At 39.4% G+C, this 18,976-nt stretch overlaps 1 protein-coding gene across 2 annotated transcripts; it reads left to right on the top strand.

Moving 5' to 3' along the window:
* The first annotated feature begins 206 nt into the window (after positions 1-206).
* Positions 207-17,819, top strand: ccm2 (CCM2 scaffold protein). Of its 2 annotated transcripts, none has more exons than XM_077219604.1 (10): positions 207-715; positions 4,886-5,062; positions 6,429-6,512; positions 6,595-6,778; positions 6,919-7,049; positions 13,755-13,890; positions 14,087-14,144; positions 14,228-14,369; positions 14,454-14,592; positions 16,612-17,819. In XM_077219604.1, the coding sequence occupies exons 1-10, from the start codon at positions 686-688 to the stop codon at positions 16,896-16,898; spliced, it is 1,368 nt and encodes a 455-aa protein (XP_077075719.1). In that variant the 5' UTR covers positions 207-685; the 3' UTR covers positions 16,899-17,819. The 2 variants fall into 2 exon arrangements, with proteins under 2 accessions (XP_077075719.1, XP_077075720.1); XM_077219605.1 differs by lacking the exon at positions 207-715 and adding an exon at positions 3,987-4,192.
* Positions 17,820-18,976: the final 1,157 nt, after the last annotated feature.

An 18,976-nucleotide genomic window follows, 5' to 3' on the forward strand; every position in this document is an offset into this window, starting at 1 on the left:
ATAGACTAAAATAATTTGCTGTGGTTAATTTTGCATACATCTATCAATAAACACATACCACTTTAAATTTATTTGAAATAATAATTTTTAGCTGTTTTGGCATTTTAATTAAGTTATATTGTTTGAATTATATTATTTAAGTAATGTTGTGGCCCTTTAAGAAGTTTGCTGAGGCCACCTAGTGGACCCCATTGCTCTCTGGCCCCAGAGCTACTGGACTAGATACAGAGTTACTATTAAGTTGCACTTTTAGTCAAAGACAAAGCACCACCTAAAACGACATAAAGTGGACTAAACATTTTTTTGTTTGGGTTTATGAATAATACCAAAGGCATTTAGTTTGTAGTTTAATGTGCTGATGAGGTTTTCTGTTTGTCTCGCAAAGCACTGTGGGTAGACGCCCTACGCCCAAAATGGCGGCAGGATTGAAAAGTTTGCGGCTGTTTTTATTTTATTTTATCATTTTTGGTCGGTCTCTGTCCCCTTTTGAATAAATCCCCATTTTTACCAGGCTAAAGAAGGTTAATTGTTTTATTCCGATCCCCGAGTACATGATTTGGATCGTTGGTTTGTTTAGTTTAGATCGGTAAAGCGCCGCCGTTGACGTGTATGAGGCAGATGGCACTGAACTTGTGGACATCACTGCATCTAATACAGTTAAAATGAAGAGCATTTGTACATAGAAATGGAGGATGATGTAAAGAAAGTGAAAAAGGTAAGTTAACACTGCAATGTTACGAGAGTTTACCCGTGTATGATCAGCAAAACTGGTTAACGTTAGTAACTTAGCTGAAAGTGTTGGCCTAACCACGGTTAAACAGCTGCAATAAAGCTCTTCAGCCTCTTATAAACACTCGCAGTTTTTTAAATACTTCTTCTGATATTTAGAAGTCTCTGCCACTTCTCTCGTGACCGGACTGGATTTGTAGATAAATTGCTGGTGGTTTAGGTTAGTTGTGGTACAAAGACGCGCCACCCAAGATAACTTTAAACACTGAGACTGCGATTTTACTGTGATTGCTACGTTTGTGACAAAAATCTGTCATTCTTCTGAGTTTCTTCATGTCTTTCAGCATCGCACTCTTACCTCTGTCTGAGATACAGAGCCCCCCTATGGCCACGTAGAAAAATATTGGAGATGTGATTAACTGTACCCTCAATTTTCTAATCTGTACTCGGTTTATAAAAAAAAATTATTTGTAATCTGTACAGTCTGTTGCTACTCACAAGTTCATAAACTGCACCCACAGATTTGCAGCATGGTCATGTTGTTTAGAAACTGTCTCTACTGATTTCTTTAACTCATTTATAATCCTAAAATAATTAAGATTTGCCTTGTAATATATATAATAAACAGACTCCTCCCCAGCATTCAGTAAATATGTCACCAAAAACTACATACAAGACACTAAAGTTCGACCAAACATTCTTAGAACTTTGGCAAAATAATATAAGTTAGATCTTAAGCCTAATATTGTAAATCTACTATTACAAGAATATATATACGATATATGTGTGTGCGTGGTGTCAAATTGTCAAAAGTTTTTGTTTACATAATATATGTGGATATATATAAATAATATATTTGTGTGTGCGCGCGTGTGGCTGTGTGTGTATATATATATATATATATACACACACACACACATAATTATAAATATTATACATATACACACTATGTAAACCTTTGTTAGATGCGATTAATCGATTTGACAGCACTGTATATACACAAATATATGTTTATATATATAGGCCTATATATAATATATATTCAACAAAATTATTTTCTTAATATTATGTATATAATATTTTTATTAATGTTAACATCTAGCCTGTTAATTAAACGATTCTTGTTTTATAATTCATTCCATATTAATTAGCCCTATTTAGTGAGCAGTTTTCTAAGTGAACGGAATGACTCTACAAATCTGTTTGTCAATCTCTGAGTACAAATCACAAAATTGATGGTACAGTTTTTACAAATTTGTAAATGAGGAAACTATTTATAAACTGGGAGCAGAGATTATTGGACCTGAAAAAATCTCTGGCTCTATTGGATCTCATCCGCCCGATGATTAATTTAATAAGCCTGCAGTAACGACGTTATCTGATGTGAGGAATGGCAGGATCACAGACAGGATCATCATTTTTCATGATGTGACCTTTCCTATCCTATCAGTGTGTTTCCATGCCGAGCTCAGACTTTCCTCCTCATACGCAGGGGAGAATAGAGGGCTGGGCCCTCCAAAGATTCAGACAGGATGTGACGCCCCCTGTGTCTGCCTCTTAATCACCATTGTCTCTTCCCCTCAGTCAGAGAGGACATATAACATCGAAATAAAGCAAATCATTTGACATCCAATAGAGTTAGTCCGGTTTGGGATGGGATGTGATGTTGTGTGATCTTTCAGAGGTTTGGATTTTAGGACCTTATGGAACCGACTGTTATTGAATGTTTTGGTTGTCTGATTTAGCTGAGAGGATAAGTTCCCCCAAGTGGCCACAAGCTGGAGCCATTGAGTCATTTACTGTCAAAGTCAGTGTAAAAGAAAGACTGGATTGGGTGTGTTTTGCCAGTTTGTTTTCATTAATAGCCATTTGAAAACCTACTGCAAATCCACAATTAGAGTATGTAGGCTAATAGTTGTATAATTGAAATGTTGTTTTTTAAACCAAGACACATGCATTTTATAATAGGCCTAAGTAGTCATTTTTTGTAACCAATTGCTAATGTAAACACCAGCAAGACCGTTTTTGTAAAACCTGAAATAGACAAACATCAAACTTCTATAGTATCATTATTCATGTTTTTGCATATGTACTACCGTTCAAAAATCTGTAAGATTATTTTAATGTTTTCCAAAAAAGTATTATGCTAACCAAGGCTGCATTTTATTTGATCAAAAATGGAGTATGAAGTATTATTACAATTTAAAAGAACTATTTTTCTATTTTAATATATTTTAAAATATAATTTAATCCTGGTATGGCAAAGCTGAATTTTCAGTAGCCATAGCTCTTCAGTGTCACATGATCCTCAAACATTTCTTACTAGCTATGTTGTTTACCGTATCGATGTTGAAATCAGTTGCTGCTCAATATTTTTGTGGAAACCATGAACCAGGATTTTTTGTTGAATAGAAAGTTTAAAAGAACAGCATTTATTTGAAATAGAAAACTTGTGTAGCATTATAAATGTCTTACTCTTTAATTGTAACTTTGGATCAATTTAGTCATGAAGAAAAATCTTACTGACCCAAACTTTTGAACAGCAGACAGTGTATGTCTTTTTAATCCAGGTGAGGATCTCTGTGCACCTTGTTTTCTGAAATTTCATCAGGACACAGACTCATGAAATGTTGATGTTCCTGTAGTGTCTCCTTCCTTGGCTGTTCAATTATTTAGTAAGTGAGAGAATTAGGCTTGTCTCAAACAGAAAATGTCTTGGATTTATTGATGAAAACAGACATAAGAATATTCCTGTCTGCATGGAATGTTTTTGAATATCACATTATATAAGGGCTCCTTCACCTTGTTCAGACCAAAGACCCCTTGATGGATATTAAAATAGAGCCAGGGCCCCTGTTAAATACTGTATTTGCCTTGCCTGTTTAAAAATGCGTAAAGGACCATATTATGTATTTGTATTTAAGACATTAAATCTTTATTTAGTGTCAAGAGCCATATATTGTTATTTTACAAAAATCATCATAATATGAGATGTGGCTTATCTTTCCCTTTAATAGACTTTTAGACTGTATTATTAGACTCTGAATGGCATAATTATTCCTCTTTATTACTTCCTACCCAGCCTAGTATTTTGCTTCTAATTAATTAAATTCCATATCCATGTTAATATCCATTTATGCCATAATTGGAAATCAGCTTATAGCAGGGACGACAGTTTCACGTACCTTTTTAAAGTTTGTTTGAGTTCTTCATCACAGGAAATGGCGGTTTGTGCTCTTCCTGATTGCATGAACTATAGCTTAAGTCAGAACGTGAGCGTGTGTGTGTGGGGTGTGGTTTCTCTCGCTGCTTTGAGGGAGTTGGCCCCAATCTCATTTGTCACTAGCCACATGCGACCTGTTTCGAGAGCAGCATGCAACTGTAGTCACCTGTTGTAGAAGACAGCTGTCGCACGTCGCCCGTTTCCATTGTGTCGTCGTAGTGGCTGGTCATGGAGACAGAGGTAGGGCTCGCAGAAATCATGTTTCTTTTCTGAAACGTAATTTCAATGTGCAGTTTACCATTACAAATCCTCAGACTTTGGAAAAACAATGTGGTTTCTTAAACATTCGGTCCGCCTCCAGTTTTAAACTAACTACTTTCAAGAGACTTTTCTGTTGGATGGCAAGAACCTGACATTAGTGGTTGGGTTTACCACAGATTAAATAGCAGTCTTTTTCCATGAATGTCGATGTCATTATGCTTTGCAAAGGTGTATGGTTTCATAAAAACCCTCAAGCCAATGTAGTGCTTAGACTAGTTGGTTATGTTATTGTTTTTTTTTTAAGCCAATATTGTATTTGAATTGGAAGGACAGCATGTCAATGCATATATTTCACTGATTATACTGAATTTTTTAATGTATTAGATACTCGAGTCAGCGCAACTGACTGCTGACTGACTTCCATGTAGTCTGATGTACTGGCAGGCTTGGGATGGTTTTAGCAACAGTTGCCCCATCAGTCCAGATCACAGAATTCAAACATGTTGTCAGTGGAAATCCAGTATATAAATGTGAAGTGTATACATTAGCCCAAATCATTTTGGCATAGCAAGCCACTGACCAAACACATAAAATTATGGTCACACTGAAAAAAACTCTTGTTTTTGACTTCCTCTGGTCGTGGTGTGACTTCCTCTTTCTCTCTTTCTGCAGCCAGGTATTGTGTCTCCGTTCAAGCGAGTGTTTCTGAAAGGAGAGAAGGGGAGAGATAAGAAGGCTCTAGAGAAGTCCACTGAGCGCAGGGCCCTTCACACCTTCTCCCTCTCTCTCCCGGACCACCGTATCGACCCAGACATTCTGCTCAATGACTACATTGAGAAGGAAGTTAAGGTATTACTTGTCTTCTAATTTAGTTTTTTTCTGTTATGTGCTTAGGCTATATTTAATTATTTTGATTAGGGTAAAAAAGCTACAAGTTAGAGAAGAACTCCTCCTGAAACTGTACTGGTAAGATTGCAGACAGCTAGAAAAATAAAATAAAAATAGGAAATGCAAATAAGTGCTGCTTAACAAAAAGTCATGCATAGTTAACATATTAAATTAAATAGGCGGAGAATACACCTCTCATATCTTTTGTTGCGGATTTCAAATGTGATTCGTCTAATCAAAATCAAGAGCATGAAAATTAACTCATCCCTCGATTACCCTTAATATTCTTCTCCTGAATTCAAGCTCTTCATTTGACAGTAACTGCCACAATAGAGGGTATGCACGTGACATCACGGTTGGCCGAAGGGACTGCAGTTACGCCCACTGAGTGGCAGAAAGACTGAGCGGCAGCATCGGTTTTCAGCGTGAATGCTGCGAAAACATACAAAACGCATCTGAAACGGGAAAGAGCTTTGTGATCCACTATACAACTAGATTTGACATGAAATCTGAGGTAAATTTTTACAGACCGCCAAAAGCTACAGAACAGAGAAGCAAATGGATCGCTAGAATTCATAAACATTGGACTACAGCCAGCGAAAGGTGGATTTGCAGTTATTTTGTGTCAATATGCTGAATTTAGGGGTAAAATCATACCCTATATATTTAACCCTATATATTTACCGTCTTATATTCTGCATGGATGTTTTTAAATAAACACTGAAAAAACTACTATAAGTTTTAGGACTGGGTGATATGTATAACATTGATATGAGTGATCACCCAGATTTAGACCTACCTATATTGTAGCCTATTTATATAAAGCGCTCGCACGCAAATTCGCTTTATGTATTTACCTGGTGTCGAAATCAGGGACTTATTAATGTCAGGAAACACGATTCCTGGCTGTATGTCAATATCCATGGATCAATGGATCTTTGGTAAGGTAAGGAACACTATATTGAGTCCAACTTTTAGTTTAAACTGATAATCGTTTGTTTTACTCACGATTTTCGCAGTTTCCCCTATTAAATCCAATCACGCAGCAGCTCTTTTGCCACTCTAGTCTGGCTTAGGGGGTGTGTTCCGGCGGGAAAGTGATGTCAATGCATACCCTCTATATTCTTCCTACCTGCCTATCCTAAGTAATTGATATCACAACTCTGGATCAAATCCTGCATTTAGTTGTTGTTATAGTCATATCTCCACCTAGTCAACATGTGGCATCTCTCAGGGTTGGGTACTCGGCCCACTTCTATTTGCTTTGTAAAGTGATCTTGTGTCCTAGAAAGGCTCTATATCATCATTGTTGTTATTACTGTTGTAGTATCTGGGACAGCTGACCTCAGTTCCTGGATATCTGAATCCCTCCAGTCGCACAGAAGTTCTGCAGCTTATTGACAATGCCAGGGTAAGCGTGACAGGCAGAGACTGCCTTATTTTGCAATATAAAGAGATAAATTCCCATATTGCTTCTCTTATGACTTTTGCAGAAGTCTCATCAGTTGGCAGGACAGCTGACATCAGAGCAGGATGCTGTTGTCAGTCTGTCAGCATACAACGTGAAGCTCGTGTGGCGTGACGGAGAGGACATCATTCTTCGCGTACCCATCCACGATATTGCGGCTGTGTCATACATCAGAGACGACTCACTCCACCTCGTGGTGCTAAAAACAGGTACACGGTCTTGTAGTCAACCAACGAGCATTACATAAAAACTAAACAAATCAGAACACGGGAATTATGACGATTGTTGGGCTGCTAAGAATAATGTGTGAGAAATAAGTTTGTTTTTTTCCTTACCATTTTGTTTGCAGCTCAGGAGCCCGGTGGGTCCCCATGTCATAGTACAGAGATGTCAAAGTCTCCCACTCTTAGCTCTCTGTCAGAGAGCGGGGCTGTGCTTGTGGAGGTGTGCTGTCTGCTTGTCCTTGCTGTTGACAACAAGGTTGGTTTTAGTCATTTAAAGAACACCTATTATGCACCTATTGTTGTTTTTTTACCTTACCTTTAGTGTGTAATCTAGCTGTTTGTGCATGTAAATGCATGTAAAGCTGCAAAGTTACGAAGCACAAAGTCTGTGCCAAAGGGAGTGAATCACTCCGATAGAATGCTGAAAACACCTCTGAAACACTCATTTTTAGTCCTGCCATTATTTCTGTGACTTGGCTACGTCACTGTGTTACACATTTGCGCAATGTCCGCCTACTGGCTGCTTTGCCCCACCCTCAAATGATTCTGCTATCTTGAGGCGATGCTGTTTTTATTTGCAGCTTCTCATGAAGCCTCAGCTTAAGCTGTAACCCGATTATGGTAAGGGGCGTTACCATTTCCAACACACACTCTAAGCAGTAGACTAATCACAACAGACTGGGCCAGATGACCAAAGCAGACTGGGATTTTTGGAAAGGCCGTTTTAAAGAGACCAGAACTAAAACGGAGTATTTCAGGCAGAGGGTGAAAAGAGGTGCTGCAGCAATGTACAGTATGAGGGGAAAATACTGTTTTTTTTACTTTAAATCATGTAAATGTATTCTAACAGAATAAATTATTCTAAATTATTAACATTTAAATTAGCATAATATGTGCACTTTAAAAGGGCGTTATTTCAGACCTGCCAACATGTACGCATTTTTCGTACTCGGCACGCATTTTGACCCTCAAGTATACTTGTACGAATCGTTGCTCTCTAGTTACGCATTTTTGTTGCATCTCGCATTTTGCCGGTTTCAGTTTCTATGCAATATATGACGTTGATTCTGCCGCTGAGCCACAGCGTGTAAGTGGAGTGAAAAGCTTTCGGCCAATCAGAGCTCTGCATTTTAACCCTCCGCGCCAACTGCTTCGCACGTTCAATGCAATTCAGTGTGCCTCAAGCAAGCCAGGCTGGCCGGATAACTGTAGGCTTGTATGCCATGGCTGAACCGCCTAAAAAAAAGGTCGGAAACAACAACGATTTCTGAACAGCTATCGGGAGAAATGGCCTTGCCTCCAGATGTCCAGGCTACCTCATCACGCGTTCTGCACCGTGTGCAAGACAGACATCAACATCAGTGACCAAGGGGCAACAGGTAACGAACACAGTCCCACACACAAATACTCCCCACCCCCCGAAACATAATGATATTAAAAATAAAAGGATGATAAGAAAAAAACGTTCATAGTGACAGGCTATCCTATCACATCCTTCCCATTAGTTGGGGCAGTTAGAAAAGTGGTGGAATGGCTACAAATCTAGAAGGTTTTAGAAAGGCTAGGTGCTGATTAACGTAAGATAAAGGTAACAGTTAAGCTATTTTTTTTTTTAGCCTAATTGAATTTCCTTTGCGTGCTATAAAGGCATGGCTTTTGCCTCTAGAGCTGCAACCGGGTGTTAAGCGGGATAACGGCCGCCGAGCTGTTATACGGAATTAAGGGAGGAGGGTAAAGAACTCCCCGATGCCCGAGTCAATTAATTCCATATAACAGGACACCTCGGCGGCCGTTACGCCGCTTAACACCCGGTTGCAACTCTATAGGCAAAAGCCATGCCTTTCTAGCACGCAAAGGAAACAAGCGGTTCCGTTTAAAAACTTGTTCAGTTTGTTGTACAACAACTTGCTTTGGTCCTAACAGCGATAGCATGGACAGTAAGCATGTTTAACGTTACAGTTGATTCTTAGGGGTGGCCGATCGATCCTGGAGTATCGATACTGACGTGGTATCAAAATGGGTCGATTCTCACATAAAAATATTGATCCAAATGTGTGGGGTTTTTTTTATCACTAATATTAATTAATTTAGCACGCAATTCAGTGCGTAAAATATGCTTCTAAGTGGAAAAATAAGCGAATGTTAGCGAATAATTGTGTACGATAGAACTATTTCTCCTAGTCATCTGGATTTATTTAATATAAATGCTGCTCTTTCAACTTTGTTCATCAAATAATTCTGCATAAAATGTATCATGGTTTCCACAAAAATATGAAACCATTTTGAACATTGCTAATAATAAGAAATGTTTCTTGAGCAGCAAATCGGCATATTAAAATACATTTTTACCATGAAGGATTATGAAGGCTGGAGTAATGACGCTGAAAATTCAGCTTTGACCACAGGAATAAATTACAGTTTACTATGACATAGAAAACAGATAGCATGTTGATGTGTGTGTGTTTCCGTGCGTGTGTGTGTTTTCGTGTGTGTGTATGATGTGTAACGTAATTCATAAGGATTTAAAATGAGGGAAAAAAAAAAAAACTGCCAAAAAATTCGAATTTTTGGACTTTCTATACTTATTACAGTGTGTAATGCAATGACATGTACACATTCCAAGAATGTAATTTTTGGATGAATCAGATCTTTTTTCCCCATGAAAATGTCATTCCTGGGTAACGTATTGAATTTTTTAATCAATTACTTTTCTACCATTGTTGGCATATACAAATGTACTGATATCCATAATTGGAGCTCAACAAACAATTATTGCTCGTAAAACTACATTTTAATCACAATTAATTATATAATCAATTTGTGATTTCATGTAGACATGGGCTCATTTTTGGCTGCTGATAGCTCAAAATTCAGAACCAAATTTAAAATAAAGCTGGAAAATGTTTTCCAATAAAGTAAATAAGAATTGTTTTACCTCAGTCGGGACAGTTCGGGACAGTTACCCGGAATGACATTTTAGGACTTTTGAGCTCAATAGTTCCTTAAAGATTAATTATTTATAATGAATTCTCACATGAGTAATTAAAGAGGGGGAAGTGAAGTAACTTAATGAAGTGAATTTAAAAATGTATACATTTTTAATATTATGAATATGCTTTGGACACCAGAATTGACAAGCCACATCATTGACCTATGACCTACTCATAGTAGCCTATCATAATCGCCCCCCTCTCCACCTACATTTTCAGATTGCAGACGCCATGTGGAAGGAACAAAGCACAAGAAACTTGAAAGTGCCATGGCCTCAGTCCCTAAGATCACCACAAAGTTTTTGGGAGATAAAGATCTACGGACCATCAGGGCAGAAACACTTTTCTCGAACTTTATAGCTGAGCACAATGTCCCAATGTCTACAGCTGACCATGCTGGACTATTATTTAAGAAGATGTTTCCAGATAGTCAAATTGCCCAGCAGTACGGCTGTGCCCGAACCAAGACAGCAGCTATATTGAACACACTTTCCTCGAATGATGAACAGGTCATCTGTGATCTTATGTGCCGTTCCCCATTCAGCATTGCAACCGATGGTAGCACAGACATGGATGATGTCAAGCTTTATCATTTGGTGGTCCATGTCTATGATCCCAGTGTTGGAAAAATAGTTGTATTACTCCTGAAAATTGTTGAGTGTAGAGAGTCTACTGGCGAAGGGATATACAATCTCATTGACCAGGAACTAAACAAAAGGAAAATACCATGGGGCAATTGTGTAAGCTTTTCTGCTGACAACGCCTCTGTCATGCAGGGCTTAAGAAAAGGTGTCGCAGCATTCATTAAGTCACAGAATCCCCACATTTACATGGTCGGCAGTGCATGCCACCTAATGCATATAGCTGCACAAAAGGCTGCAAGAAGTCTATGTATTGACATTGAAGACATGCTCATCGCGAGCTACTACTGCCTTGACAAGAGTAGCAAGAGGAAAGCTTTGCTGCGTGACCTCCAAATGCTGTGCGACACTGATGTGAGGAGGATTTTGAAATTATCCTCGACCAGATGGCTGGCTCTTGGCAATCGACTCCTCCAGCAGTGGGAACCTCTGGCTCTGTTTTTTGCTGAAGAGGCAGCAGGGAAGAAGGCAGCTAAACCTCTCACATCCTCAGCTCATCCCTCTCTGAAGAGCCCAGCTGCCCCTAAGCCCACAACTCTCACACCTAGCTCGGGTAAGCTTGCTGTCTCAAAGACTTTGTCCTCCAGCTTTTTGTAGACCAAAGTCCACCAGAGAAAGTCCAAGATCGGACCAAACTCCACACAGCAACAGGCAGGGCCTACACAAAAACAGCTGCTGGTGTGGTCTACACCCAAGCGAATAGAGGCAGGGTCTAGAACCAAACAGCTGCAGGCAGGGTCTACAACCAAACAGCTGCAGGCAGGGTCTACAATCCAACAGCTGCAGGCAGGGTCTACAATCCAACAGCTGCAGGCAGGGTCTACACCCAAGCAGACAGAGGCAGGGTCTACAACCAAACAGCTGCAGGCAGGGTCTACACCCAAGCAGACAGGGGCAGGGTCTACAACCAAACAGCTGCAGGCAGGGTCTACAATCAAACAGCTGCAGGCAGGGTCTACACCCAAGCAGACAGAGGCAGGGTCTACAACCAAACAGCTGCAGGCAGGGTCTACACCCAAGCAGACAGGGGCAGGGTCTACAACCAAACAGCTGCAGGCAGGGTCTACACCCAAGCAGACAGGGTCAGGGTCTACAACCAAACCGCTGCAGGCAGGGTCTACACCCAAGCAGACCGAGGCAGGGTCCACAACCAAACAGCTGCAGGCAGGGTCTACACCCAAGCAGACAGAGGCAGGATCTACAACCAAACAGCTGCAGGCAGGGTCTACACCCAAGCAGACAGAGGCAGGGTCTACAACCAAACAGCTGCAGGCAGGGTCTACACCCAAGCAGACAGAGGCAGGGTCTACACCCAAGCAGACAGAGGCAGGGTCTACACCCAAACAGCTGCAGGCAGGACCAAGCACTAGACAGCAGCCAGCCCAACCACCCAAGGGGTTTGACCTAAACCAATTTGTTTTTCAACAAAAAGAAATGGGCAAAAAACAGAGGGATCTGTCCAAAAAGAAAACAGAAAAGGAAAAGATAGAAAAAACAGAGGTCACAAAACCACAGAGGGTGTATGCTTTCTTGACTGGCCCACAGTCCAAGCTGAATGCTCTTTTTTTTAAGGAGAGCTATACCTTTATTTGAAACCGCAAATCAGAGCCTTCAGAAAGAAGAGCCATGTGTGCCCATATTGCTGCAGATATTGGAGCTACAGTTGCAAAAAATGCTTTTGGCCTTCTGCAAACCTGAGTGTATTGAGGAAATGATGGAAGAAGTAAAGAGAGGATGCCAACCCACTCTGTACAAATCCAGTGAACACCAGCTGCCTGATGATGAGCTGTCAATTGGACATGACACACAGACGTTTATCAAAAGTCAAGCTAACTTACCTCTTGGAGCTTTCTTCAAGGATGTAAGGAAATATTTCAAAGCAGCTGTTGAGTACATTCTCTCTAAATTCCCATATGGGGACGAATTGTTGCGTCATGCTGCCGTAGCTGATATAAGCAGGCGGCAAACAGCCAAATTCTCCTCACTGACATACTTCATAGACAGGTTCCCCTGCTTGTTGTGGAAATGGTGTTACAGTGGATGAAGTGGAGGAGGAGTTTCAGCTCTTTCAGTCCACCACCTTGAATTATGGTATTCTTACCAAACGGGCGGATGAAGCTTGGAGAGAATTAGGTGTGATGGAATCAGGAGGGAAGAAACTTTTTGCAAACCTCTCCACAGTTATGCTTGGGGTGTGTGTGATTTTTCACAGCAATGCAGACTGTGAAAGGATTTTCAGCTTGTCACTAAAAACAAAACACAATGTCGTGCTAGCTTGAACACAGAGATGCTTAGTTCTCTGGTGACAAGAAAAGTCATGATTGCCTCCAAAGGCAGCACTTGTTACAAAGAGACTTTCACTGACACATTAAACCAAATCTGCAACCTTTAACAAGTTAAACGATGCAAAAGTTTAAACACTATGCATGGAAAATTTGAATATTTTGTTGTTGTTTGTTTTTAGCAAACTGATTTTGATATTGATAAGTGCTGGTTTTGCACATTTATTAAATGTTTTGATTTATTTATTTACAAAGAATGTCCTCATTTTACTTTAATTTCTAACAAGATTTTCAGGTGGAAGAAGTTTCCATGGGCTATGCCTCCTGTACAACAGTTTGTTTTCAATTCATTGTTGGAAGTGAGTGCAGTAATTGTATAACATTTATGGTGTAATGGTTAATTAACTAATAAATCTTAATTGGTGAAAGTATATTATGTGTATATTATGTATTTTGGTGATAGGTATCCCATAGGTTTCTCACTGGTGGGTGGGCAACGGTGGAGCGTACATTGGCGGTGGGCTGTCAGGTGTGGCGGGGCGGGGGGGGTCGGGTGTTGGATAGTAGTACTCATAAAATTTCTTCAAGGTTGGCAGGTCTGTTATTTAGTATTTGAGAACAAAGTGCTTAAAGGTATAGTTCACCCAAAAATGAAAATGCTGTCTCCATTTACACACCCTCAAGTTGTTCCAAACCTGTATGAGTTTCTTTCTTCTGCTGAACACAAAAGAATATATTTTGAAGAGTGCGTGTAACCAAATAGTTGATGGTCCCATCAACTCTTTAGTTACCGAAATTCTTCAAAATATCTTCTTTTCTTCATGATGAAAACAGTTTTATGACAGAATTTTCAGTTTTGGGTGAACGATCGCTTTACTATCTGGTTTAACTTGCTTTGATAAACCATACAGAATTTGGTTTTTGGTTAAACCGTATCTTTCAAGGCTGTTTATCGCAAAAACTACAGAGTTTCTGAAGGTTGTTTTCTAGATGTTACCTCAAATCAATAAAAACAGCAGTGGTCTCATCATGAGCTCTGGTTTTGCAGGCTGCAGCAGAGGAGCTCTGTCTTCTACTCAGTCAAGTCTTCCAGATCGTCTACACAGAGTCTACCATTGACTTCCTGGACAGGGCAATCTTTGATGGAGCCACAACACCCACCAGGCATCTCTCAATCTACAGCGGTGAGTGAGCAACAGCTTCATCCTTTTTGGGGATTTTCTATTGTTCTCTCCCAAACCCACAGACCAAAGTCAATTTCACATCACTATTATTTCATCTGGGCCATATTTATGTTTCCTGAAGCTTAGTCTGTGAAATATTGACTTTGTTGTAAAATGAAATGATTCTAAATATTTCCTATGTTTTGTCCAATAAAAGAGGACTCCTCGAGCAAAGTAGATGTCAAAGAAGGGTTTGAGGCAGAGGCAAGCACATTGTGAGTATTGCTTCAACTGTTCTCTGCAGTAATGTGCTACTTTTTCTGTTGAATTGAGCAATCATGTTTTTGTCCAATCTCAGTTCGTTCCAGAGTTCTCTAGAGGCGGGACACTCCTCTAGCCCCTCCCCCTCCTCCACCCCAGCCTCACCACAAACCAAAACAGCCAGTGACAGTGAACTGAGCACAACAGCTGCTGAACTGCTTCAAGACTACATGACCACAGTGAGTGTATAAAAGTACACCTGGATGCCTGTAGTTAGTTTCTTTATCTTCAGAGTCTTGTTTTTCTGTCATCCTCTGCAATAGTTGAGGACGAAGCTGTCGTCTCAGGAGATCCAGCAGTTTGCCACACTGTTACACGAGTACAGAAACGGAGCCTCCATCCATGAGTTCTGTATCAACCTGCGTCAGCTATATGGAGACAGCAGGAAGTTCCTCCTCCTTGGTTAGTTACATGCTGGGCTGTTAAATTGGTCTTTTAGTGTTTTTTATTTGTTTTTAAATGAAAATTAGAATTGTTGCTTTGGAAATAAATAAGTTTAAAGCTATGTTGAAAAATACAAATAAATGAATGCTAAATAGAAATATTTAAAACAAAAATTGACAAAAGGAAATTAAACTTACTAAAACGTTCAAATTAAAATAACTGAAAATATGAATCAGAAGCTTAATAAAAGTACAATAAAATAAATCAATAAAATATAAATAAAGAGAAGTAGTAGAAAAAAAGGAGATAAAAATCAAGTATCAAAATCATTCAGTGTATATACATGCATAACGTAGAACACAGACTAATTTAAAATACATACACAACATTACTCGAATGTATTACTTTACAAGAGAGTAAAAATTGGTTTTTAAGCTAGATTTAAAAGCAACCAGAGATGGAGAGGTCCTGATGTTTAGATGTAAATTGTTCCAGAGCTTTGGGGTGACTGCAGAGAAAGCTCGATCACCTTTTGATTTTCACCGAGAGCGAGGGACAGATAAAAGTGACTGATCACAAGATCTTAGTGACCTAGAGGCTGTGTATGGGCTAATAAGATTACAAATATAATCTGGGGCCGAACTGTGTAGAGCCTTGTATGCAAAAAGATGGATCTTAAAGTCGACTCTAAATTTTATTGGCAGCCAATGCAATGAGGCAAGAACAGGGGAGATACGATCCCTTTTCTTTTCACTTCCTTGAGGCATGTGAAGAGGTTGTCTAATGAAAGTTATTTCCTGGTTTGTTTGGGAGATATAGTTGGAGGTCGTCAGCGTAACAGTGATCATTTGTTATATTTCTTGAATATTGAGCCTAAAGGTAACATGTAGAGGGAAAACAAAAGAGGGCCAAGAATGGATCCCTGTGGAACACCACAATGGATCGGCGCTGAGGGTGAAGTGAATGACCCGATATTTACAGAGAAGGTCCTCCCCTTTAAGTATGAGGCGAACCACTGTAAAGCAAGGCCCTCGACTCCAACAACATACTCCAGTCGTTTCAGAAGAATATTATGATCAATGGTGTCAAATGCGGCACTCAAATCTAAAAGTATCAGGATAACAGAAGACCCAGAATCAATGGACAATAGAATGTCATTTGTAACCTTCAGCAGTGCTGACTCGGTGCTATGCAGTACTCTAAAACCAGATTGAAATGGGTCTAGAATATTAAAAGTATCCAGGTATGAGGTAAACTGTAACAGTGCAGCTTTTTCCAAAATCTTAGAGATAGGCCGGTTGTTGTTATGCACGGTCTGATCAAGGTGATGTCCTTTCAATAGGGGCTGTACAATAGCATGTTTAAAACTTTCTGGAAAAAAACCATTTATTAAAGAGCTACTTATTATAGCTAAGAGGATGGGGCAGATTGTGTCTAAAACCTCTCTAAACAGACGTCCAGGCAATATAATAATTCAAAATAATAAATTAATAAATGCTTTATATACTATACATAATCCTAAAATAACACTGGTTAAAAGGACTTTTGCTGCTACCTCATAGTCTGTATAGATGACTAGCGTTTTGTTATTTAAAAAGAAATGAAAGAAGTCAATTCATATTATTCATCAGAGGTTCGCTTATAAGAATATATTTTTTAATTGTTTTTTTTTGTTTTTTTAAAGTCATAATATAAAATGTCACGATTTGGATTTTCCACCCTCTCACTGACACTTAGAATTAAATATTCTTTTCCTGCTGTATCTTTAAGACTTATATGTGAGTTAAATTTATAGATGAGATGAATAACAACCACCAATAGTTTGAGTTTGCTGTCATGTCCAATTTTGTTGGCGCTTCTCGATCCTGCAATAACAGCTTCTTTAAGGTTCAAATGAAAATAAACAGTTTCTTGTTCAGTTCTGAAACTTACAGAATGTCTAAATAGTACTTCAAACCCCCATCAAGACGCATCTTGTGCTCCGGTGTTGTAGAATCTCTTCATTTGTCAAATCCATTCCGCTTTTCTTTACTCCAGGATTGCGGCCTTTCATTCCTGAGAAGGACAGTCAGCACTTTGAGAACTTTTTGGAAACCATCGGCGTGAAGGACGGCCGCGGCATCATAACGGACAGCTTTGGCCGCTACAAACGCACGACGAGCTCTGCGTCAGACTCCACCACCAATGGAAATGGAGCTGCAGGCTGTTCAGATGAGGGAACGGCAACCTCTGAGGGCGACGAATGGGACCGAATGATTTCAGACATAAGCAATGACATTGAAGCGCTAGGAAGCAGTATGGACCAGGATGGTGTGTCGTCTTGATGTCACGGCACTCGGTCAGTGTGCTTTAGCCAATCACCACTTGAGATAATCACATGGGCCGTTGGTCCGTATTGCTGTCCATCAAATCTGACAATGCTGGAGTTTGGATACTGTATGGATACTACTTCCTGGCTATCATTCTTATTTTTATATGTTGTGCCATATTAACACAATTGTGATTTTCAAGACATGTAATAGAAGGATCGTCTTTTGCTGTGGACAGCAGTTTTGTTCCTCTGGGATGTTTATTGGCAGTATCTGCTACCACTAATGAGAAACCTTGTTGCTGGTAGATGTTGCTCTTTCACACTGATCTGAGACCAGTTTGTTAGTATCTCATTTAATAGTAAGGTGATTTGTGATCAGTGTGAAGAGGTTAATTCTACCTGGAGTGTGGAGCATTGCCTAGTGGCCTTCCTAAAACGTTTTCTGGATTGCCTTGTGTGTCGTAACCTGATGGAAGTGAAGTGCAGTATATTTCCACCTGCATTTAAGTGCTAATCAAAACTTGACCCTTTTACACCTTTATATTATCTGGTCGATGTTTGTTTTTCCTCTAACATATATTTTTCACTTATTTCACTTATTTTCTTTAAGCCAGGATTGGTTTTAATTACCCAGTTATTATCATGTGGGTTTCTTCAGGTAGGAAATGTAGCACTATATATGTTTGGTTTTGATTGAAAACCTGGAAAATTTCGGTTAATAGACAAAGCCAGTTTTCTGGCTGATTGCAATATTCAGTATCCTGATTTACATTCATGTCCTGTCATTCATTGTATCCTTATTTTTCGGTAATCTAACATTGTGCCTTGCAGGATCACTGATTGTATCATCCAACAGGGATGTAAGTACTATTCTGTAATCTGTACAGAATGTGACTGAAGTATGAATTTATTAAAAAGTGCAGCACTTACATAATCATTGATTGCTTTTTGTCTGATTTGAGCAACTACCAGAGGGGTTATTTTACTCCAGGATTGTGGCCTTTCATTCCTGAGGACAGCTAGCACTTTGAGAACTTTTTGGAAACCATCAGCGTGAAGGACGGCCGCGACATCATAACAGACAGCTTTGGCCTAGCCTACCAACTACCAGAGAGGGTATTTCACACGAACGAATGGATTTACCTGCTTAGCATAACATTTTACAGTTTTTGTTGGGCTTCTTTTGTAACCTATTTAACCTTTTAACCTGTCTTTTAACTATTGGTTGAGCAACTTCACTGATTTTAAATCTTAAATCACTGATTTGTTATTATGAAGTGTTGCTCTAGAACAGCTCCTTTTTTATGTTTAATGTGGACTAGGAAATAATTTCCACTAAATCAAGGGTTTTGATTGCTGGTGGCTGTGTAACATTGTTGCCAGCAGGGGGCACTCAACTGACAGTAGAAATCCAGATTGCCCCTCATTAGCCTTCTGAAAAATTAATCATTTGCTCAGGGAGATATAAATATCTATTGTAAAGATAGATAGATAGCTTAAAATACTTACACTTACATTTCAAACTAATGACCAATGTAAACCTTGACAGAAATAGACATTTAAGAAGAATCCCTGGCATAAGCATAAGCCAGCTCGATTTATCCAAGTGTGTAGTTATCACGCAAAGATAAGGAGGATTAACAGTGTACTCTCTCTCTCATTAGTGGATATTTACCTCTGAAACAAGAGGTCATTGCCCTGGAATTACTTTTTTGCGGTTACCTAGTGGGTTACATTTGAATGGGCTAAACCTGTGCTAGAAATCTGCCTTTTTAATTATTTTGTGTTGGAGTCCTTGCCATAAAAGCAAGAACTGTGTCCTCAAAGACACCGACTGTTGTCAGTGTCATTTCACATTTTCATTTTCACCAGATCAAGCTTTGGCACCCGGGCATAAAATCATATTATTGTTCCTCCCATCTCTCATTGGTGGTCCTTAAAACGACTGTACCAAAAGTTTATTTGAGCAGAAAAGCTTTATTTAGCTTTTTTTATAATATGCCTCTTGAATATGACCATGGCTGTTTTTAACATAACTTTGCTCACACAGCACATACTCGTAATTCCAGGGTGCAGGCATCCGTAAGACCC

The sequence above is a fragment of the Siphateles boraxobius genome, unplaced genomic scaffold (assembly GCF_051911475.1).
Source record: "Siphateles boraxobius isolate OS27281-9 unplaced genomic scaffold, OSU_SipBor_1 8, whole genome shotgun sequence".
NCBI lineage: Eukaryota > Metazoa > Chordata > Actinopteri > Cypriniformes > Leuciscidae > Siphateles > Siphateles boraxobius.